Source organism: Hylaeus anthracinus, unplaced genomic scaffold (genome assembly GCF_026225885.1).
Source record: "Hylaeus anthracinus isolate JK02 unplaced genomic scaffold, UHH_iyHylAnth1.0_haploid 5, whole genome shotgun sequence".
In the NCBI taxonomy this organism is placed as follows: Eukaryota; Metazoa; Arthropoda; class Insecta; order Hymenoptera; family Colletidae; genus Hylaeus; species Hylaeus anthracinus.
This window is the reverse complement of record NW_026535322.1, coordinates 5,856,212-5,879,334: the sequence shown is the minus strand read 5'-3', so window position 1 is coordinate 5,879,334 and position 23,123 is coordinate 5,856,212. Positions and strand designations below refer to the sequence as shown.

At 37.4% G+C, this 23,123-nt stretch overlaps 1 protein-coding gene across 3 annotated transcripts; it reads right to left on the bottom strand.

Moving 5' to 3' along the window:
• Nucleotides 1-131: 131 nt before the first annotated feature.
• On the bottom strand, nt 132-21,792 carry LOC128895313 (mucin-2). Of its 3 annotated transcripts, XM_054157805.1 has the most exons (10): nt 20,995-21,792; nt 19,201-19,327; nt 7,608-7,696; nt 6,529-6,702; nt 6,060-6,274; nt 5,736-5,903; nt 5,041-5,419; nt 4,791-4,944; nt 4,057-4,627; nt 132-3,412 (listed from the first exon to the last, which is right to left on the bottom strand). In XM_054157805.1, exons 2-10 carry the CDS (start codon nt 19,224-19,226, stop codon nt 2,267-2,269), a joined length of 2,922 nt encoding a protein of 973 aa, XP_054013780.1. In that variant the 5' UTR covers nt 19,227-19,327; nt 20,995-21,792; the 3' UTR covers nt 132-2,266. The 3 variants fall into 3 exon arrangements, with proteins under 3 accessions (XP_054013780.1, XP_054013781.1, XP_054013779.1); XM_054157806.1 differs by lacking the exon at nt 19,201-19,327 and having other exon boundaries at nt 21,587-21,792; XM_054157804.1 differs by lacking the exon at nt 20,995-21,792 and having other exon boundaries at nt 19,201-19,823.
• Nucleotides 21,793-23,123: the final 1,331 nt, after the last annotated feature.

The window sequence follows — 23,123 nt, the reverse complement described above, 5'->3', positions numbered from 1 at the left end:
TCTCTCTCTCTCTCTCTCTCTCTCTCTCTCTCTCTCTCTCTCTCTCTTTCTAATTTTGTGCGTAACGTAGTATAGTATATTATAATTTTACAGAAAAATATTCCAGCGAACTAATTGTTGATTATCTTGCATAATCGGGATATATTATACGTGTCGATTACATAAAACAAAGAATATAGAATTATTTTTATATACTTTATTTACAAAATTTTCAATATACATACAGTCCCGCATAATGGTCATTAATTTATTTACAATAATTTGCTCACTGACCAATTACAATCGTCATTAAACACCACACAATAGTAAGTAATAATAATTTCAAACGACTCTTTGTAACATTGCACCGGAAATTCTTGTTTATTTATAGTATGTTAAATTATGAGCAAATTAAACATTTGAACACTACTGAACATCATCGAACAGCGTCGTGCGTTACAGCTACATGTAACTGTAACGAATAATGCATAACTATCATTGGGCTTCAAAGCATTTACTATTAAATACAAATAAACTTATTACAGTTACGGATGATTGCGTGTTTTCTTGATTAATGTTAATTTAAATATACAGCACTAAATGAGTTATTGATAAAATACGGTTAACTATATAAGTTGTAATCATTTTTTAAAAATTCAAAGAAACTTTGACACTTTAGAGGCTTCGGTAAAGTCATTAAAAAAAAAAAAAAAAGAAGTGAAGGAATGATTATTTACAAGATTTACATTCAATTTTGGCATTGAGCAACAATTTAAGAATGTCGCCTTTTGAATAAGGATTTGTATGTTTTACCTCATTCTCAATTTAATTAAATCACTGCCAAATGAATTTAATTCCATTTTCTAGAAAATTTACTTTTTCTTTTAGAAAATTCTTGCTAATTCACCAATTTTGCTTAGTAATAATTATGAAGAACTTATGAAAAAAAATGAACTTATCGCTATCGAACTTGGTAAATACGTTTGCATCCTGGAAATTTAATCTGAAATTGAACAACAAGAAATGCGACGTTCTCGACATTTTTCTCGAAATCTATGCTTGTAACCACTATTATAAAAAATTATTTTCATACACGAAGTATACATATTTCGAGTATAATTTTTATTTACCTTTGTTAGATCGAATTGCTCATTTGTCATAATGCGATAAACATTTTCAACGTTTTTATTATTTTCTATAACGAAGCACCCACGAGAATGATATTTAGCACCATTACAGTAAATATTACGGTTGTATTTTAAATGAATCAGTCTTCGTAAGTGTATGACTCCACATCACCGCGCAACAATTCGTTAGAAAAATATTCTATGCTTTTAACCTGGTACATTTGTTTCAGACTAATCAATGGTTTTGAATCTTCGAATTCGTTGACCGCATATCGCATCATAACATACGAACAAAACGCCACAGCACAGTATTTGGAAAACTGTTACTATTTGGAAAAACGACGAGAAATGATCATTTATTTTCGAGGTCGCGCGTCGTGTTCTTCTATACTACTCGCCTCTCAAAAATTTAGAACAGAGGCTTGTATCTTAAATAATAATGCTAACAATAAGTACTAGATTTTAAATAGCTTAAATATGATTTGTGAACAAAGAAGCTTATTGAAACCCAATGGGATCGAAGCGCGTGCCACAAATTGTGACTCAACGACTATCGTTTGTTATCGATGTACAAATCTTTGAACATCCATCGTAATCAACCGCCTTGTCGACATTATTCTACTCTGGTCGATTAAAACAGCGAATTTCTTTTTCGTTGCGTTGCCTTGGGGTTCAGACGCTTAGGGCACGTTTATAAATTATAAAATTGAAATTCCAGGAATTGGCCAGAAACTAATAACAAAATAATAAAAAATCAATTTTGGTTACTAATGTAAGTACTTACATAACTTTCGTAAAATGCTAATACATACATATTTCGCAACTGTCCGGATACTTTTCAGCGATAGTGCTCACGAATAAATGTTTTGTTTACATCTTTATAATAAGAAATTGATTTGGATACGCCAAACCTATCGTTTAATTAAGACAAATTTCTTTAATAGACATAAAGACTGTATGTACGCGTCTGTACATAACAGTCGATACTCAATCTCGATACTCGAACTCTCCGCGGTACCGAAATGATTAAGGAAGCTGAAATCGATATTGTTCGAATAAAAAATTCCCAAAGAAATATCTCCTTTTTAATGTTCTAGAGTAGAAGGCTCCGTTAAGAACAACTCGTTCCCTCGCACGGTTGGCGCGATTTAAAAGAAAGTTTATCCTACGAAGGGGAAAGGTGGATAACCGACCGGCGGGGGATAGTAACCTGGGAAAGCAGCCACGCTCGGTTGCACAGGTACGGTAGTCGTAACATAGGTCGTGACCTCCGTTGGTACCACACGGCTCGAGAATAACGTGGTGTAGGCCGTTTTCGCACCAAAGGTCAACTTGAGTATTTTCGAATCGGACACGGTGGCGAGGACTTGCGTGACCAGAGGAGCGCTCGTCACCGTGAACTGCGGCTGCTGCGGGAATAGAGGTAATTGCGGCGGCAGTTGCGGAGGTAATTGCGGCGGCAAAACCGGTGCAATTGTGGATGTTCCGTATTCGTAAGAGGTACGCGGCACGGTGCCGACTGGCCTGGTTAACGTCGAATAGAGCGTGTTTCCGTTATTCACCACTGGAATTACGTGGGACTCGTAGAGTGTCTCTAGGACGACGACTGGTCGCGACGTGGTGATCACCTGTTGTTGCTGTTGTTGCTGTTGGCCAAAGTACTTCAACAAGGCCAGTTGGTCGGGAGTCAGCTGAGGTTCGATGGAACTGCTGCTCGGTGTTTCGGACTTTACTTTTGAACTTGATATCGATTTGAAAGGCTCCAGGTCGGAGTCCAAGTCGCTACTCGGCGCCACTACTCTCTTCGGGATGTCATCGTCGTCCCTGTCCTCGTCTCCAACGTCCAGCTCTAAGTGGAGCTCGCTTCCTGCTTCGTCTAATTTCGAGTTGAATTCGTTCAACGCTTTGCTGGGAATGAACTGGTAAATATCCATCGGTGGCAGAGTCTTTGTAGCGGTGACCACGCGCGCGATATTGTACGTTTGAACGAGCGTCAACCTGGTCGTGTTACCACCGTGTACCACCGGCAGCAAATGTGTCTTCAGAAGTGTCTGGGTAGTCGAGAATGTCTCTGTTAGAGTTTCCAAAGGCGGTGTCGCTTGGCCAGATTCTAGGGATATAGCTGGAAGGGTTGCTATGGCCGAATCCAACGGCAAAGTTGTCTCGTAAGCTGCCGCGGTGTTCGCCAGAATGTTCTCAGTCAATGGTTCGGTGGGCGATATCGTGGTCGATGGGTCTGCCGTCGAAAAGGACTTTTTTACCGTTGAAGTCACCGTGACGTAGCGCGTGTTTCTCAACGTTCCAACCTACGATTAGAAAACGACACCATAAACGATCGATTAAATTAATGATTGAAATCAACCTTTACGGAATCTTTCTCGAGAATCGCTTTCATTCAAACCATTTTTCTTCTTCTTTTCGTTAAGAATTATTTTCTCATAAATAATAGAAGTTGTTCTTATACGTTCTTCAACGGAATAGGCATCGTTTGAATTGAAGAAGCGACAAATAACTTTTATAGACAATTTCAGACTTTTTCAATTTTAAAGAATCGCAAATAATTACATTCGTAATAACTAGACTGTGGATCTTTGTGCATCTATAGGAGATTCGAATGTGCAAGAACCTACAAAATGCAAACAATACGGAGAAAATATAAAAAAGATTGAAAGTGAAATTCATGTTATAATTGTATTTGCAGAATAAAATAAATTCCTATATATAGATTCAATTTTTGTAGGCACGTTTGCGAAGATTTTATCTTGCATAAAGATCCGCGGTCTAGTAATAACATTCCAAATATAAACTTTTCTAGAAAAATACGGACTATTGTTTCATGAAATCCGGCAGCCACCGTATTTCCCAGATTTCAAATTATTTATAATTGTCATTGATTTACGTTACTTTTAAATTCTCTTTGAATGACAAATTTTAAATAACGAATTTTTACCTGAAAGGTATACGGCGACTTGATGGTAGCGATTTCAAAGTATGCGTTATTAAGATCAGCGGCCGTGGAGATCTCAACGTTGATCGTTTCCAGGGGTAAGACCTGTTCGGAATGCGATTGTTCTTGGACACTGATGCTGGCTACGTCCTCGCTTTCGCTTGGGTCCAGCTCGTCATCGGCGGCGACCTCTTGGATTTTTCTTTGGGCGTTTACTGCTTGGCCTGACGTAGACACGGTTGTCGTTGATGTCGATACGGAAGCTGCGGTAGCTTTGTTGTCATCGAGATTTATCGGTGCCTCGGTGGTACTAGTTTCAGACGTGGAACGCTGATCGTCGTCGTCGACTTGCTTCCGAATGATCACTCTCGGTTTAGGGGTAGTTTTGTAAGACCAACGACCCTGTGTTCTCGGTAGCTTCAATTTCGGCGCGGGATTTGTACTGACTGGTTGTTGCTCGACTTTGTTCTTATTGGGTTGCTTCGAAGGCAAACTCGGTTGGTTATTCGGCCGGAAACCACTGCGACGACGCGTGGTGGGTGATTCGGTCGTCGTTGTCGGTGGGCTTCGATTTCTGAAAATGTTTTAGAAAATGTTTAATTTCAAACATTTAATTTGATTAATTTCAATCAATCTGTTTAGTTTAAAGATCAAATGAATATCGATTTTTGTTTGCATTTTGAATAGTTCGTTAATTATGTAACATACAAATATTAGTAATATAACGCAATACTCACTTATAGCCTGGCCTTGCTGTAGTAGCGATTCGGTTTTTAGGCGGCTTTGCCTGCTGCACTTCACCGCTATCGTAATCTTCGTTGATTTTGTTGCGGAATTTCGGACGTGCTGAATTTGGAGCTGAATGTTTTCGCGTGCTTCGTACCGAGGAACCTAACGATTTGAAAATAGAATTTATTATAAATAAACTTCGTATTTACTGTAATTTAAAAAATTTTTATATTTGTTGTAAATAAAGTTTGTACTTACCAGCTGGAGAACTGAAGAGAACTTCTAAAGGCAAAGAGGATTCTTCTTGGTGATTTGTTGGCGTAGGTTCTAGTTGCGGTTTCAGTTTCCCTTGTTGAGGTCCGATGGTTTTCAGGATTCGATGGGTGCTGGATGGACGAATCTTGCCTTCGGGTATCGGCGGTGTGCCTTGAAGAATTCTAGAAGAACTCTGAAGCACTTGAGCGTATTTGCCGTTTATGTAGGTACCGATCACGCTCGTTTCGTGAACGGTAGTCAATCCGTCCTTAACGATAGTGCCACCGAGTTTTGTGACCAGCCCGGTTGGATTTTCTTTCTCCTTTCGAGCTGTGGGCCGCGGCTTCGATTGGACTTTCGAAGAAGGTCTCAGATTAATCAACTGTGAAAGTAAAATCATTGATCACGGTAATGTCTGTTTTATAGTGTTTTAGTATTTTAAACAATGGTTTTTAACATTCTTTACGATCGAATTACCGAGGATAATGCATAGTGTCAAACATATTACTGTATTTTCGAAATTAGAGAGCGGAACAAATAGATTTGCTTAATTGAAATGGATATTTCGGACCGTTATTTTCGATACAGTTATTTGAAAACAAATTTAATATCCATTCATCGGAAGTAACAGCTATAAAAAACGACATTTTATATGCACCAACCTAATAATTACTCGTCAGTTGAGCCAACTACTTTACCTTGTACGTCTCGTCAACTACTTCTGCAGGTTGCTTCGACAGGAAGTCGTACTCGGGTTCCGCGAGATTGTTCTTTAGACCAGGTTTATCGTCCTTCGATTTAATTTGTACATACGAGGACGTCGGAGAAGGGCTCTTTGTCGTTAACTGCACTCGCGTGTTCACTTCCTGTACGATATAATGCTTGTGACACGGGACAAATTTATGCAAACGAGTTTCAAAAATTAATTTGTAACAAAAATATAAATGTTCAGATCTTCTGTAAAGAATCCAACATTTCATATGCAACAACCTAATAATTACTATCTAATTCGTTTATCTCACCTGGCTTTTCGGCGACCGTAATCCGTTATCCTCTGAGGCCTGGATGACATTCTGTTCTATCACACCCTTCGAACCTTTAACCTGTTTCTTAGTTTCACCATCAGAATTCGTCTTGAACGTTTTGCTTGGCTGAATATCAAGAGCGGGTTTTTCCTTCGTCTCGATCGGTTTCGTCTGGATGATCGAAACGCTACTTTTCTTTCCCTTTTCCCCATCTGAAAATCGGCGTCATTTTGAATTTTGCAATTCTGATATCAGAGAAGAAGGAGCGTATTCATGAATTTTTGGTATTACAGTTTCTTAAATGTAACGAATAAAATTTATTACAATTGATCGCGTTACTCGTTACTTTCGGTATTTAATAATGCGAGTGGTTTGCACGCGTTGGCGACGACACGAGATTGCCGGCAAATTAAGTCGAAGTAGTTTTTTTAAAGAGGAGGACTTTTCTTTAAACGCGAAATTATACCTGGTGGCGCGCTTTGTGGGCTGAAGACCATCACCGTGTTTCCGATGGTAGTGGTGAAATCCAAGAAACCGTAAACGGTTTGTGTAATAAAATCATCATTTACAACCGCTGGTTTGATTACTACAGCGCTCTCGGTCGAACGACTCTTGTAAACCTGGGCTGCGCATTCTGTGACTGAAAGTGAAACCAAACATACTATGTAAAACAGAGCTAGTTCTCGATTATTCGTCATTGCTACAGGAATCGCTATGAAACTGAACCTTATGTAATGTATTGTGTCACGCAGTTGATAACGTAAGAGTACGTTGCTCTAGAACCTCCGTTATGTGAACTAATTGAACAAAGGTCTTCCAATAAGAGAATTTTTACATAGTAAAACGATAAGCGATAGACACTCGATTCTAGTCGATGCTTAAGGAGTGAGAGCTACTTAGAAATGTTTTGGATGGTAACGATTTCGGGATATTCCCAGAAAATTTCAAGTTGAACCGATTAAAAATGACTGAAAATAAAAATTGTTGATCCTGTTGCTTCTACTTCAAATGGACGACGCGCTGTATGCCCATCCCTTGGCAACATTTAAATTTCAATCATAGCTAATTTCAGACACGAATGGCGTGTTCGGTTTTTTTGAGCGGTCGATGCTGTAACGAAGTGCGAACGGTATGCTTACAAATTAAAGTCCTTTACAGAAAGAGCACGTGCGTACGCGTGTACAAATCTGCTTAGTACGTGGCAAGTGTGGGAAAGAGTAGCCATTTGGTAATAAAGAAACGCCTTAGGCATCCATACTGAAACCTTTTGAACATGTAATGTACATCACCATCCGTATTTATTCGCATGACTACACATCTGGAGAACCGCTGATTATTATTTTTATTTTATTAGAAATGTATTTATTAAACGAGAGATTATTCCTGCGAAGTGTGGGAGGTGTAAGAATCTATTCATAATTACTTTAGTATTTTTATTATACTTTTATTTGCCTTTTCACACTTCCCTTGGGTGGCTTATCTTAACTTTCATTTCGGATAACACCTTCGTTCAGCAATACAATACTAAAAATAATAAATACTCACCATATATGAACGATATGGCAATAACAAAATATTTCAACATCATCGTGGTCAGTCTTATTTCATTCTTCGTCGATACGTGATCCTTTGATCTGAAACAAAGTAGAGTAACCCAAATATAAGTATCGATTTTGTTAAATTCATTAGAATTCGTTGATCAATTAAGAATTTCAATCATTCATATATTAACGGTGGGTCACTGGCTGGATTACGTGAATTACCAAGTTCGTAAGAATCGTTTAAAATAACTAAATGTTGGTACTATGTTCGAAGGCAGAAATGACACTTTTTATTTCTGTAAGGAATTAACACTGTACCCGTGCAAATTAAAGTGCAAAGTTCGGTACACATCTTGAGGTTTAAAATTAACTCGCGATTCATTTTTAGAAGGACAACAAATTTAGCATGTGCTCGTTGTACGATATGCAAACACCTTTACATAATATAGTATTGTGAAATTTCACGAAGGTAATCACGGTGAATGCATAAATAAATAAACGTTTCTTCGGGATACGTGTTGCAAATGCTGCGTGCTTGATAGACCTCGTCGTTACCATAATGTGTGCAACAACTGTCCTAAACAAATATTCTGTACGTAATACGTCGTGTAAACAGTTCAAGAGGAACAGTTCGTAGAAGAATATTGATCAGTGATGAGAATTATAAATAATCAGAAAAGAGTGTCAGTTGCGTCAGTCACAGAAATAGTGTGGGAACAATTGTAAGCAGATGGATAATAATTATTGATGTATGTTCAAGCATATCTGACCAATGAGAACTGCTCATTACGTATTACCAGTTACGTATTAATATTTACGCACATTTCTACAAGATATAGCCTATTTATAGACATGTGTTTATTATCGATTGATATCGAAGCATTCAACGAAATAGTAATTCTATTCCTAGGTTTATATTATACTTGCACCAAATAATTATCGAATATGTAATTATGTATATGTAATTATGTGTTCCTAGGCAAAATTTAATTGAAATAAAAATAAGAGACAACTATTTCAAATAATCTATTCCAAGCCGTTAATTTTTAATACAGTTACTTGAAAATACTTGTACAAACAAATTCCTAAATATTCTGTATCCTTCCGCAAACTAAAGGTACGTAATTCCTTGAGCTACGATTATAAACGAACGTAAAAGCGCAGAATGAATTTCTGAACCCAAAATAATTATAATTAAGGTGAATATGTTAAGTCGGAACAATATATCATTGCAATACGAAACACTGCTTCACAATGCATGAATGGCGCACGCATAGAGCCGTGCACCGTTAAGAAGGCAACGGAAATTATTGCATAACAGCGGCGTTGGTAATCGGTTAGCGTGAAACAATAGTAAAAGGAGATACCGTTCCAGGTTGGATGCTCATCGAGCGTGATTGGAATTTGTAACTTCGAATCGATTCGCTGAACTTGACGAGACGTCGACATTTCTTTGTTTAGAGAGTAAGTGATTTCTGTTCCAAGAAATTTGTATTTTGGAAAACTGGAATGCTGCGAGACGTTCGAAAATCTTGAAATAAATTCCAGCCGATTCGATCCGGTTGCAGGATCCGGTTTCTATTCATTGTTCGATCAGTTTGACAAACGTGCAATTTTAATCAGACAAATCGAAACAATAATCGCAATAATCCGATTGAAACTATTTACATACATTTGCTATGTATTAACATCTGTCTTCAGTTTTTTTTCTGACAGACACATTAATCCGCGCTTAGTACAAGACGATAGAACGAGACCGCTGACTGGCAGAAGTATCCGCGAGTTCGTAACCCGTTCCTTTCACTACGTATTCTCTCGAGATATTGCGGCAAGGTGTTCATATAATCTGCTCACTCGCGGTAAAAAGCGCGAGCAATCCTCGAATCGCGTGTTGCTATCGCGAAACGCTCCAATAATACGAAACTAAGCGTAAATATTAACCATAAATTCTTCGCGCTTTTTCTTTTTCGTAATTAAATCATATTTTTCCGTATTCGTAATTCTTCTCGGTATGCGTTAATAAAATTAGCTATTACTTTGCAAATTCCTGGCATATACAGGGTGGACCACCAAATATTACCACTTCGGTTTACGTCGATGTTACCACGCGTAGCGAGAAATGTTTCGGATACGAGTTGAAATGGTTTCGAGCGGGGCACATTCTGATGTTATTATATTTTTTGTGTGGTGGACGCGTAAGGATCTCCTTTTTTATTTTAACTGGGATGCAGGATGACTTTCCTGTTTTTTTTTTTCTACGAATATTTGCGTTCTGCTTACAAAACTGGAAATTATTAAGAAAACGGGTTAACGGAATAAACCAAAATTTCTATTTCTGGTACTTCAAGGACTACCGCGAGTACCAAGTGAAGTCATTCCGCAACGTCTGCAGCAAGGAGTGGCCACACAAACACCACTCGATATCACCGTAATATCGCATACTTGAGTAGAATACGTGGAAAGAAACGTTAGCCGAATGTTGTATGAACGATTGTCGAATATCGATGTGTTATTCGATTCGAAATCAAATACGTGGTAATATACGGTCCTCCGAAGGCGATTATACTAATATTGCGTGAGTAACTGTAATAATATTAAATTACATTATAAATCACAATGAATAATACTTAAAGAAATTCATCCATGAAATGAAAATATTAATACGTTTTGTTATTAAGATTTTTATTACGCTAGCTATAGATCTTAGTTTCCGAATTGCCTTGATTAGAAAGTAATATACAATTGTGTAATAAATGAAGTTTAACTTGTATTCTGTTTGTAATGAAAGTATGTTTCATCTTCTAAACAGTGAAATGGATAAGTATTTTATTCTTGACATTTTATATATTTTTGCATGTACGCCCCAGCCTTAGAGATTTTTCCACGTTTTCACTTACCATACATGCATAAACATCCGCAGTCTACTAATGATCAATATTGACTTCCATAGAAGCTTTGTCCCATTTTTCTACAGTTACGGAAAACTTGAGAATTTATTTTATTTTTAAATTAAAAATATACATTTCGAAATAAATGGGCATGTAACAGCGTTGCATATTATTTTTTAATACGAAAAGTTACGGTCATCGACGATTGACACTAACGAGTGCCAGCGATTCCCATAGAAGCTTTGTCTCGTTTCTCTAATGATACAATTGTGAATTTATTTTATGAAATTTATTTTCAAATACTAACAAGATTTTCCGATAAATGTGTATGTAACAACCTTACGACATTATTATCTTCGAATGTAAAAACTTACAGTCATCGACGATTGTACACTAATGATCAACATTGATTCGTATAGAAGCTTCATCCCACGAATGAAGCAACATTCCACCTGTCTATAACACTATGGATCACGATAGAGCGGATAACTGTTGCCGCTGTGTCACAAGTCCGAATGACGTAGCCAACTACGAATATTTCAAAATATGGATAACATATAGGAATACCATAGGTTCAATTAACGACCATTCGACCGACACCTAACCGAATCACGTGTTTGTCCGTTCTCTTCGTCTGCGTGTTTCATCATATGGTCAACGTTAATCTTTAAGGATTGATGAACATCCAGGTTGGAGCGGGCACACAAACATTCTGTTTTACATGAAATTAGTTACCCAAGTTCGCAATCAGTATATCCTAATCATCGACCTTCGTCTAACCTTACGGAAACAACAATACATTCAACTCGCCATGAGTAAATGAATTCAAATTTCCAAGTTTACGTTATGGGTTAAATAAGAAAAATCTTAATATAAGAAATAATATAAATTAGCTGTATCAATTCGTCCCAGAAGTTTCTTCTAATGTTACATTTTGCTCCGTTGCTGTTACAACATTACGATCTAAGAAATTAGGTTGTCTGTATTTACATAAATACTACCACACAAAATAACCGAGTGCAAGTCGCGAAAGAAACTTTTGTGACAACCTAATAGAAATTGATCATTTTGATCGCGATAGTGTTTGTGTATGAAAGTGATTTATAGGTATATGACTCCTTTAATATATTCCTGTTGCAATTTTAAGGCGTAAAATAGTATTGGCTAGAGACAGTAGGTTAAAGACAGTTTCATTTAAAAATTTAGACAAACACCATGACTGGAACGTTCTTTGTTCGTGGCTGGAATTTCGAACAAGGAATTCAACCATTAAGGATCGTCGCGTATAACGGTCATCGTGCGTCCTTCGAGATCGTCCTCGAGGATAACTGCACGCTGCCCACTGTCTCGTCAACCTTATCGCGAGATAATGGTGTTAAGTCGATTAATAATCATATAAAGAATCCTTATCGGTGATTAATCCTTACGAGGATCCTTGAGGATAAGAACCTGCCATATTTCTTTCAAGAAATTATTTTACTCTGCAAATATTGTGATATCAACTTCGCTTCCAATATTTGTTTACATCGTTGCATCCTATGTGCATTTTGTAGTTTTTTGCACATTCGAGTTTCCTGTAAATACATAAAAATCACCTGTCAACGTCTCTTCATCGTAGTACTTCTTAAGGATAAGCGCAAAATATTATTTTTCTGTAAACAGTTAGGTAAAGGCACACCTTTCAAAGCTGTATGCATCAGAAAAATGACTACGATTGCTTTATTACCGATTAAACCACCGAACTAAATATTAACCTCTCATTAAAAATGCAATAGAAAGGTATTACGTGATTTATCCAGCATCTAAAAATTCTGTCGGTAATTGACAAACGAAAAAGACGACAGTCGCAGTGTTCGAGACTTTTTTTATTTTGCTAGCAGACACTTAGGAAAAGTGCTAAAAAGATAGAAGAAAATAGGTAGGTAGCCTTTTATTATTAAAAAATAAAATCTTACAGATCCTTTTGGAAACTGTATGCGATAACTTTTGTAAGAGTATTTTGTAAGACTTTATTATAACAAACAATTTTCATTTTATCACGAACCGATCAGTTCGATACAGTAATGACAGCGAGTACTTGTTCGCAACCCATTTCTCTACGATATCAAATTCTCCGCGACACTTTCACTTCCACCGTGACACCAAAGAAGTGACCAAGCCGGTAATCAAAGTTCATGAAATTCTGCAAGCTTCGTTCGAAGGACTTGGACGGAGCCGTGTACCTGTAGCTTGTTTCAATCGCTTGCATGTCCTGCATTTCCTCGTTTGGTGCAAGACTGGCGGCAGTGTACGTTTCGCAAAGAAAAAGTGAGCGGACAGCCGTGCCCCGAAGCGTTCACATATCTCCCCGGAGCAATTTAAAGCTAGAATTTATGTCGTTCGATCACGCGAAACTTTCCGCGTGAGTTGAACGAGAGACACATTAACGAACGCTGTCCGCAAACTTAACCCATTATCAGTCGTTGCTCTAGTTTTCACGATGCGAGAAATTAAATCTCGCCAAATGGATTTCTAGGACTCGGTTCGCATTGATTCGATGAAGAGGGAAGTTTATCTACCCTTTAAATGTTTACAGATACGTAGTAATGTTAGGTGTAGAAATATATTCTAATTACGTTTATTTATTAATCTAGTTTAAATAGAAAAATTCACGTTGCATCTTTTCACGTTAAATAAAAATTCTTAAATGAATTGTTTTTTCTTTCACGCGTGCGGGAATAGTCTCTTAATTATTGTTACTAGATATCCTTTTTCCTAACGAAACAATTCCTGAGTATATGGAATGAAATTCTTGCAACCCCTATTATCCGGTCGTTGCCGTCTCTTTCAAGGTTGCTCGGCTAAAAATGTACAATTCTATCAAACGTATGAAAGTATCCACTCGCAATATCGAACTGTCTTTCCATCTGAATAGACTACAATTTAAGAGGACGATTTACATTTACATGCCGGATAATAGCTCTCCACTATAAAATTCATGAGCCGAGTGCTTCGGAGGTTTCACTCGTCACTTTTACTTAGAAGATCGTCTTCTATTGACGGGTTACGCAATATTGAAGGCGACGACACAGAAAGTAACATTATAAATTATTTATAATAATACTACAATAACATTTTGCTGTGAATAACACGTATATATGATTTTAATCAAATAAGCGTATTATTTTTTTAATATTTCCAAAACGTGTTAACGTTCTCGTCTACATTTTAAAATGCGTATTATTATATTTACATTTGAGAAAAAAAAAGAATTTCATAGCTATTTGCGTTGTTAATTATTTCATTTGATTAGTCTTGAAATTTTCTTCGCAACACAAAAGTTGAAAATGAGATCTCTTTTATGATATAATATAAAATTTCATATTATGATATAAATATAAGAAAATCATACGATATATAAATTCATTTTAAATTCATAATAAATTCATAAATTTCATGTTGTAACATTTTGTAACACAAAAGTACTGATACCTGTGGTAGGTTTGGTGTTAAAATTTGAATATAAAATTCGATATAAAATTCGATATAAAATTCACGTAGTATAGACATTATTCGTAGGATAAACGCTAATTAATTCGAATTATAGTAAAGTAGAAAATATTACCGTACTACCATTCAGCATTTTTATTCGGGTACGAAAGCACAATAACCGAATCATTGAACAGCCCGCGGCGCTCTATGGTAATTCCGATGAATTTTTCTCGTAAAATTTACGATGGTAATGTACGAAATCGTTTCCTGAATCATTTAGAACCGATCGCGATTTATGGCAAGACATTTTGTCTATGTCCTTAAAAACGCGGCTCATGGTCGTATATAATTGCCAGTCGTATACTATGCGTATGTGCTGCCACTTCCTCGGATAAGTTAAAACCGGTCATCAATGGAGAACGGGATTTCTGGCCAAGATCCAAGATCATGGTCATTCGGTTCACCATCGACCGGTTCCAACACCCGCTGTTATGCCTTTCTTAATTCTGTTTTCGCACGATCGAATCTCTTTCGCGAATTCTACAACTTTTCACTTTATTTCGGTTGCCGAACAGCAATTCTCCCTTCGACATGTTCATCGTCGCGTCACTTGTATATACTTGACAGAGCTTTTCACTAAACAGCTGAATAAATTAATTTTGAAGAACGTTAAAGTTGAGTAGTTAAAGGAAATAAACCTGGATAGAATTCGTGGATTTGGAGAAGTCACAAAAATATATATAAGTTTAAATTCAATAAAAATAAGTCTCGAACAAGTATTAGTCCGACAACCAACGTGTTATAGTTACAAGTTTGTTATAGTTGGCATAGTTATTGGGGGTCAGAGACTGCTGCGAACGATCGGGTGCGCGTTAAGCACAACTCCGTCGAACTTCGTAATATTTACTATAGTTGCGGGTAAACGTCCTGCGATTGTGAGAATCCTTAGGAAAGTACTTTCCCATGCACGGCAACCATAGTCAAGAGGAAAGGTTAACAAGAGATGGCTGCGGCTGCGTTAGACAGACCGCGATTGACTCATCAAACGCACCCTTGTAAAAAAATGAATGGCGCGCCTCGGGAACCGAAAAACGAGAGGAGTTTCTCTTCGTTTCGTTCGTTATTCATTCATTCATTATTTAATTACTTTAATTACCATACCGAAAGAAACTTTGAATACTTCATTCTTTCCATGATTCTTAGGATCGAGTGTCCAGTAGGTAACTGATGTGTGATACTTTATAGTCGCCGTATCAACAATAAATAATCGCGATAAATAGTCAGTATAGGTAGCCACAAATGGTCCATAGCAAACAAATAGAGAACTAATAAGAAGAGAATGTAATGTAAACAATGTAAGTGTACATAAATTTTCATAATAAAAGAAATTAGATTCGAATCGCGATGCGTGGAGATACGACGTCGCGTTCTTCAATGAATGATACATCCTGACTGCATACTTCTCCTTTCTTCGTTCTTTCAAGTTCACGGTTAATCCTGATGCAAATATTTTGCCTGTCAGCAAGGCCAAGAATCACGGTCGGCCGAAATGCCTGCAACGTTTTGTTGTCGAACGCTTTTTTTCTTTATTCCCGAACCGAGGACACATATTTTTGCACGAGCGACTGGTAGCGTGCGAGGCCTTCTGGTCCTCGCACCAGGACACGTAAGCTAAACCCAATGTCAGACGACAAAGCTCGAACAACTGAATTCTTCTGAGTTAAGGAATCCCCCTAACGCAACCCCTTAAATATCAGGTGATATTTGAGAATCTTTTTAAAGAAAACTATGAGGTACATCGATTACAAACTATATTTCCATATTAATACGTATTTAACGTATGTTCTTAAATTTGTTCATGTAAAAATATTTGTTACGTTCCGAGATGTCGCAGATCAATCGGAGTGACTTAAAATAATTTGATAAATAATGAGTACGGTTGTTATCTGAACTGGAATAAAAGAAATATTAAAAAATCACAAAATGGTGGCATTCGAAGAAAAACGTAGTAATATGTATATTGTAATGTTCTTTTCACATTTTATTTAAATAACGTTTAATTAATATCTAATCATACTATATTCAGTAAACAGCGGACTGATGTTAAGAAAAACTGCAACTCGAATATTTTTTTGTTCACAGAAGTGTCCCAAGAAGATTGTAGAAACGCAACATCGATGGTAATCGAATTAAAAGTTCGCCGGAATGCGCAAGGAACTACCTTTCATGAAATGTTCATGGTGGGTATTGTAACTCAATAAGAAAACTTCGGTGATTGTAACACCGATTCTCACATTAAGAAGTCGCTATGTTATCTCGCGAACGATCGTTCTTTGAAAGTTGGTTCCCAGCGAGTGTGACTGTTGCGAGAACAGTTCCCGAGGATCTTCCAATTGTCAAGAGCCAGTTCACATCTGACGATTAGATAACTCATTCCGTAGTCTGTGGTTCTACGCACGTCGGTATTCACGATCTTCGTTTCGTCTAAACAATGTTAAAAGGAGCTGTAAATCAATCGTGCTCGCATCTGCTGGTTGTGAACATTTCTCGTTGATCGCGTACGTTTGTTATTATAATCTTTCAGCTGTTAATATCTGATCTCGCTCCAGATCAAAACTGATTTCAATTAGTTTTCTGAATAATCAAAGAGAACGTCGTTTTTGCAGACGCTTCACATCGATTTCCTCTTATCTTTAAACTTTCACCAGTCGAACAAGATTTAGCACATCTTTCTACGCGTGCGTTAGAATTTTAAGTCCGAAGATATGTAGGTTAAAGTGGTTTTTATTTTAATGATTTTTTAAATCTATGTTACGTACATTCTACATAACTTGAAAATACTCCGAAAAGAAATTCCTGCAATGTTTGAACTCTTCTGACATTAACACATGCCCCAAAGCTTCGAGAGCTTTAAATGAAAAATACGAGGAATTTTTTCAATCGGTAACCTTTGACATAAATTTTGTTTGGACTTTGAAAGAAATTTCCTGCAACCTCCAGGGTTGCTGCAAGTCGACAGAGGGACTATTTCTTATTTCTTACTAAATTCCTAAACTTTTTATTGACGTCTGATTCACCAGAATATCAGACAAGCTAAAGGAATTGGAATGTTTTGAAACAGCGTATTACGTTATTTTGCAACACCTCGAGAACGGATCTGGCTTTAGTATTTATAACCCGGCAACGTAAGTGATTTGGACCACGAGCGTTTACTCGCCATTTATGGAATCCTGGTTCGCGATATTTTAATTACTTCCCGTTCGAGAATGTAGTTTTGGACCGCCGCATCGACCTGAATTCTTTTACACCGGTTTCTATCGAACACCGGATGAATCTTGATAGCGGAAGCTTGATTTCTCTTCAAAGCTCGCTCTTCGTACTATTTCTCGTTACTAATCACTATAACATATACGGAAATTCTAAACAAATCTAATTCCTGCGATAGATTTTCCATAAATATGCGACTGTTAACGTACGTGCTTTGAAAAGATGTATTTCGAATTATCAATAAATAATACAAAAGTACAATGAACTGGATGGGAACGTTGATATCGGACCAATCTGATTCGTTACTTCCGCTTTTCTTCCTCAGTCACAAGTAGGAGAAAGTAGAAACTCTTTCACTCTTCAAATACGTTAAATACCAAATTTTAACACTGCGGTCGTTCGCACAAGAATGTAATTAGTTAGATTCTAGTAGTTAACGAAAAATATTCTAGAAAGAAACAAACATTTTTTTCCCACGTATTTCGTATGGAAAATCGTATCGTTCGATGAATCGAGTCAATAAATGAGGTAAAGATTTTGTTCTTTTACAAACGTTCTTGTTTTATCATCTACTATCAGTTTTTTAATCAGCGCTTGAAAACATAAAATATCGCTCGAAAATGACACCCTAATATGGCCTCCGCTGAGAATCTCTGATGTATAATAACAAGACTGCGGATCTTTATGCGTTTATAGAAAATTCGAACGTGCAAGAAACTATAAAATGCGAACAATATGCAAGAACATAAAAAAAGATTGAAAGTAAAGTTCGCGTTATAATATTTGCAGAATAATGTTTGTAGACACGTTCGCGAAGATTTTATTATGCACAAAGATCCGCGGTGTAATAATAACGATCGAGTAGAGCGTTCTGCACCGTCGCCGGTAAAATTACATTACATAAATTACGGTTTGTGTGTGGGACGGGAGTGCAACATTCGGAAGGAGATCAGTGAACGTTTCGCACGCAAAGTGACGCACGCAGTCCTTGCAAAATGTAAACGGATCGTGGTCACGAGTAAACGTCGAACTCTGCACGTGTCTGTACAAAAATATCCGCGTGGGCAAAGCGACGCACGTGACGGGAGCGACTTAGAAAGCAAACGATTCCATGGAATGTCAATTTGATCGATCGCCAATGCCCTCGAATGAAAACTCGCTGGAGCGAGTAACAGGGATACTTTTCATCGAAAAAGAAAAAGAGAAAAAAAGGGATACGGTTTCTCATTGTCACGCGTTATTAAATGCTCCGGCCGACTTCTAGCTTTGCGAAAAAATTCGCCGTGGGGATCAATTGCGAAATGGGAACTCGCGAGGCAATTTCACTGGGTTTACTTTTGCGTTTGAAGAAGCGTAATACTTCGTTTACTTGTTAGGAAATATTGGAACTAGGGGCGCGCGGGGTTCCCGAAAATATTCGGGATTCCCGTAAAATGTCCGGGATTCCCGAAAATATCCGGGATTCTCGAGTTCATGCGGGATCCCGAGTTGATTCGGGATTCCCGGGAATAGACGAGATCCCGCAAAAATCCAGGATTCCCGAGAATGTACGGGATGTCGAAAATGTTCGGGATTCCCGACAATGATGTACGGGATATAGAATAATATCTGGGATTTCCGAAAGTGTTGTTATTCTTGAAAGTTTGTATTTGTATTCGAATGTACGGGAACGCTTCCTTAAGGGAGAAGCCTATCTTGGACGCATGAAAATCACAGCTATATTCAACAATTTCTTTATAAAAAAAAAAAAAACGGTCTCTTTGCTGGTGTTAATTATATAACAAAATATTTTTCATTTAGGTTTTAAATAAAGTGGCGATGTTAGAGCCATTACACGACTCTAAGCGAGGTTCTCAAGTATAGCTAGACCTAAAATAAGAAACCAATTATACGGTACATTTTTTGAGTTAATTAATCGTCAGAAACGTTCCTCGAAGCCTCAAAAGGTAAAAAGCAAAAATAACAGCGTACCTTGGTTCGCCTCTGGTGAACGGCATAAAAGCGATGTTAATTGGAAAAAAGATATTCCATAATGCTAATCTCGGCTAAATCCGAGACTTCGGGTTTCGCTTCGTAATCCGTGCCATGCCGTGGCGTACTGTAACGTAACGCAATGTAAACGATTCCCCAATTATAATAAAAAAAACGTAAACACGTGCCGGCAGAACCGTACACACGTTCGCGCAAATAGCGATTGTACTTTCACTTGGATTTCGTTGAGCACAGTAGGTAGATACACAGAAAGATATGTGTGCCGCGGTTACACCTTCCATAGCTGCGAACTTCAAACGAAACCCGTGTTCCTGTGTTTCTCGTTCAAATTCGAGGGTACGAACCGCAACGAAAATATACCTCGCCACGGAAATTTGGTCATTTCTCGCGAATCTATTTGAATAATAATAATTCTCACGATATATTACGGGTAGAAATTAATTCTCTACGATTGTTTGCAACTGTAGTTTAAATAAAAATATGTATTCGTTATTTTCTGAATCCTTTATAGATCCTTTATAGACTCTTTACCTGATCTCCATTGTAGCGAATCTACTCGTTTAAATAGGGAACAGTTAAATATAGTTAAATATTAGGGGGTGAAGCAATCAAAGAAATGTTTTTACAAATATTTCATTCGAATGTGTAAATTATATGGCGTAAATAATTTGGTTGTATGTAAAATAGTAAGGGAGGTAGTTATTGCACATCGAGCACATCATTCAACTATTCTCTTTTTCAAGAAATAAGAAACTATCGAAGCTCAAAGATACCGGTTCAGCAGGTTTAATACATAGTTTCTCATAGACGCGTTAATCTCGAATGATTCGATTTTAAATTATATTTAACATTGTATCAAGAATGCCGAGTATAATGTAAAGTCAAATTAAGATACGTGTATCTACCCTTTCGCGAATAAAGTTCAAGTTTAAACGAATATTCTTCAATAATGACAGCGGGACTTTCTCTGGCGCGTAACAAATATGAAAGCGACACATATCCAGAGGAAACGTGATCACAAATTCGTAAACAGTAGTGCTCCTGTACCAATATCTCGCGACACTTTGAAGAATATCAATTTCATATCTTTCATCTGGACCACTGGTCAAACTATGAATTTCGTCAGACTAGAATAATCGCGCAATGTTTATTACGCTCAAGAGAGCTGCTGTCCAAGAGACCTGAGTTCAAATAAATCGAATCTAATAAATTTATCTTATAGAAGATCGAAAATAGCATCGATATTCTTTCAAATTCTTCAATCGCGATAAAAGTTACTCTCGAATTTTTTAGGATTCAAAAAATATAGACTTTTCGGTTTTTCAGCACCACAGATGTGACAAAGTCTACATAAACTGTCATCTACCTTGGAATTATTAGAGATGGTATAAGTTAGCAATTATTTGAAATGTAAATTAATATCAGAAATTATTCAAATGTTACGTGTAATTATTGTCTTCTAAGGAAAACCTTGTATTGGTATAGACCAAAGCGTAAAGTTCCAAAATAAAACAGATCTTTACCGTTTGAAAACCGATAAATCCACATTTTTAACTCCGCGATCCGGTAATTTATCTTGAGCAGAACAGAACGCATCCCTCGAATTTTTGTCTAGACCACAAAGAGACGACGCTGTGAGAGAACTCCAGACGTCTGAAAAGATCGTTTGATTCTAATATAACGAAGACAAATCGCCTGGGAAAACGTACGCTTCCTTGCTCCAGGAAAAGCAGCTAAGAAACGTAGCTAAGGAAGGTGATTATGTAAAGCTACCAGAAGTGATTCCACTCGGACTAGGAAATAGACATTCGAGCCTCTAGGAAACCAAACACCACTCTCGATAAACTTTTCGTTTCTGACTAAATTCGCAAAATAATTATTTAACGTCGACAGTTTCGTTTACTTTCGAATCCACGGAGACGGTCGGAAGCATTTTTTTAAAAGTGTAGCTGCTCTAGAACTTTGAAAAAAAAAACAAAAAAAAAACACGATTTTTATAACCACGCAGAACAAGAATCCGTTACAGATTTCTATTGCAAAAGATCGCAACCCGAATCGCGCACTCCATCGGTGAACTTTTCCTTTACGTACTTCGAGACGATGCTACGAGTTACCGGAGAATAAACGATCCTCGATGCTTGAAAAAAAAAAAGTGACACAAGCAGTCGAAGTATGCAGAAGTACCTGTACGAAATTTGAAATCGATGGACCTGGTAGTTTTTTTTTTTTTTCAAAATTAATATCGAAATTTGTATTTGCACTGTTTAGACCGAACTACCCCCCGTCGAGGGTAGGACGCGAGGAATTGGTCCCGGTTAATGCCGCGGTGGTCGGAGAAAAGGTGATTCGTGGACGATTCACTCACCAGAGATGCGTCGTTGACGAGAGCGTCGTTGCGACGGTTGATTAGAGACGCCTCAGTGCGAGAACTCGTTGGTGTCGCGATGCACACCGCTCGACATTCCTTTCAGCTTGCCTTGGAGTAACTGGACGCTAAAGCGGTTTCCCTCTCTCGATTCCCATCGACTTCTTTACATTCTACACCAGCCCCGATCATGGCTTTCACTTCATCCGTCGAGGAAATGGTGAACCATGATCGCGACGAGACACGGCGCGCCGACGTTGCTGGTCCAGCGTCGGCGAGGATCGCTGAGTCGAGCTGGAGCTATCCGAGCACCGTGAAATGAGGTTGCTCTGCACCATATGAGGTTTCGACCGATCCTAATATAGATCGGTTATGGTTTAACACGAGAAAAAGAAAACGAATTAATCTTCTACGGGCCACGTGAGAACTCGAGAAGATTAGTGAGAGCTGTAGCTGTATAAACTAGAGCTCAGAGATTCGTCACCTGCAGAGCAAAAAATGCCCTTATCATCCCCCTCCCCCGCAGTTATTAAACCGTTCTTTAGTATGTGTCAAAACATAAAAATATTTTTTTCTATACTTTCGCATTTATGAATTTTTTAAGAATAGTACCCACATCCGACGAGCGCTCAGGTTGGCCAGACGCCTTAAATGATTTTCGAAGTAATTGTTAACGAAATTGGTAGGTAAATGAACTGAAGAATGAAATCGAGTATACAGGGTAATCGATTAAAATTGAAATGGTTAAATATCTCGTGTAAGGGCGAAGCTATCGAAAAAATGTTCCAAAGAATAAAACTTATTTGGTTCAAAGGAGCAAATTGTATGGAGTAAAAAGAATTTTATTGTACGTGAAGTATTGGTAAAGGTTTTATTTTTAACTAGCTGCGCCCCCCGTAATAACGTTTCGACCACTTTTTACCCCCTTAGGCGTTGAATTTTGAAATATCCTTCCTTATTCCTTGTATACATCATAAATGAAATCTCCGTGCAAAATTTCAGCTTTCTAGGTTCAAGGGTTTAGCCTGGACGTTGATTGTAATCAGTCGGGGCTTCATTCTTGTATATATAGATAAGATTTTTTTAGAAAAATTCATCGACCTACATACGTGGTCATTTGTTGTAATATAAAATAAAGTTTTAAAGTAGTATTTGTATTTTGTATTAATGCGACGAATAATATTTCTTTAACCCTTCGCACCCGAAGGATTTTTTTTTGTTGACTCGACCATATCGAAAGATTATGCTAACTAACCAGCCTTAAGTAATGAATGGGATGCGTCATTGCCCCGAAGGAATGAGCAGTACAATAATTGGTTAAAAATTATAGTTTATTATTCATAACATTCATTACATTCATATTTTGCCATGTATAAAATCACGAACATGAACGGCAGTTAATGGACCCAAAAACGGTATCGCCATCTAGCGGCGGGGTCCGAACTAATTTTTCGTATATATTCTCATTTTTTATTTTTTTCTGCATATTCGTACAATTTTACATCGTAATTATCATAAATCATCTTCTAATTGTTGA

Bases quoted from the DNA above. Each gene is read 5' to 3' on its own strand.
- LOC128895313 (XM_054157805.1), bottom strand. From the start codon at position 19,226: ATGCCGTTCACCAGAGGCGAACCAAG. The intron at 6,275-6,528 runs GTATAATTTCGC...GCCGATTTTCAG, and splicing joins CCCACAAAGCGCGCCACCAG to ATGGGGAAAAGGGAAAGAAA. The intron at 4,628-4,790 runs GTGAGTATTGCG...AAACATTTTCAG, and splicing joins ACAGCAAGGCCAGGCTATAA to AAATCGAAGCCCACCGACAA.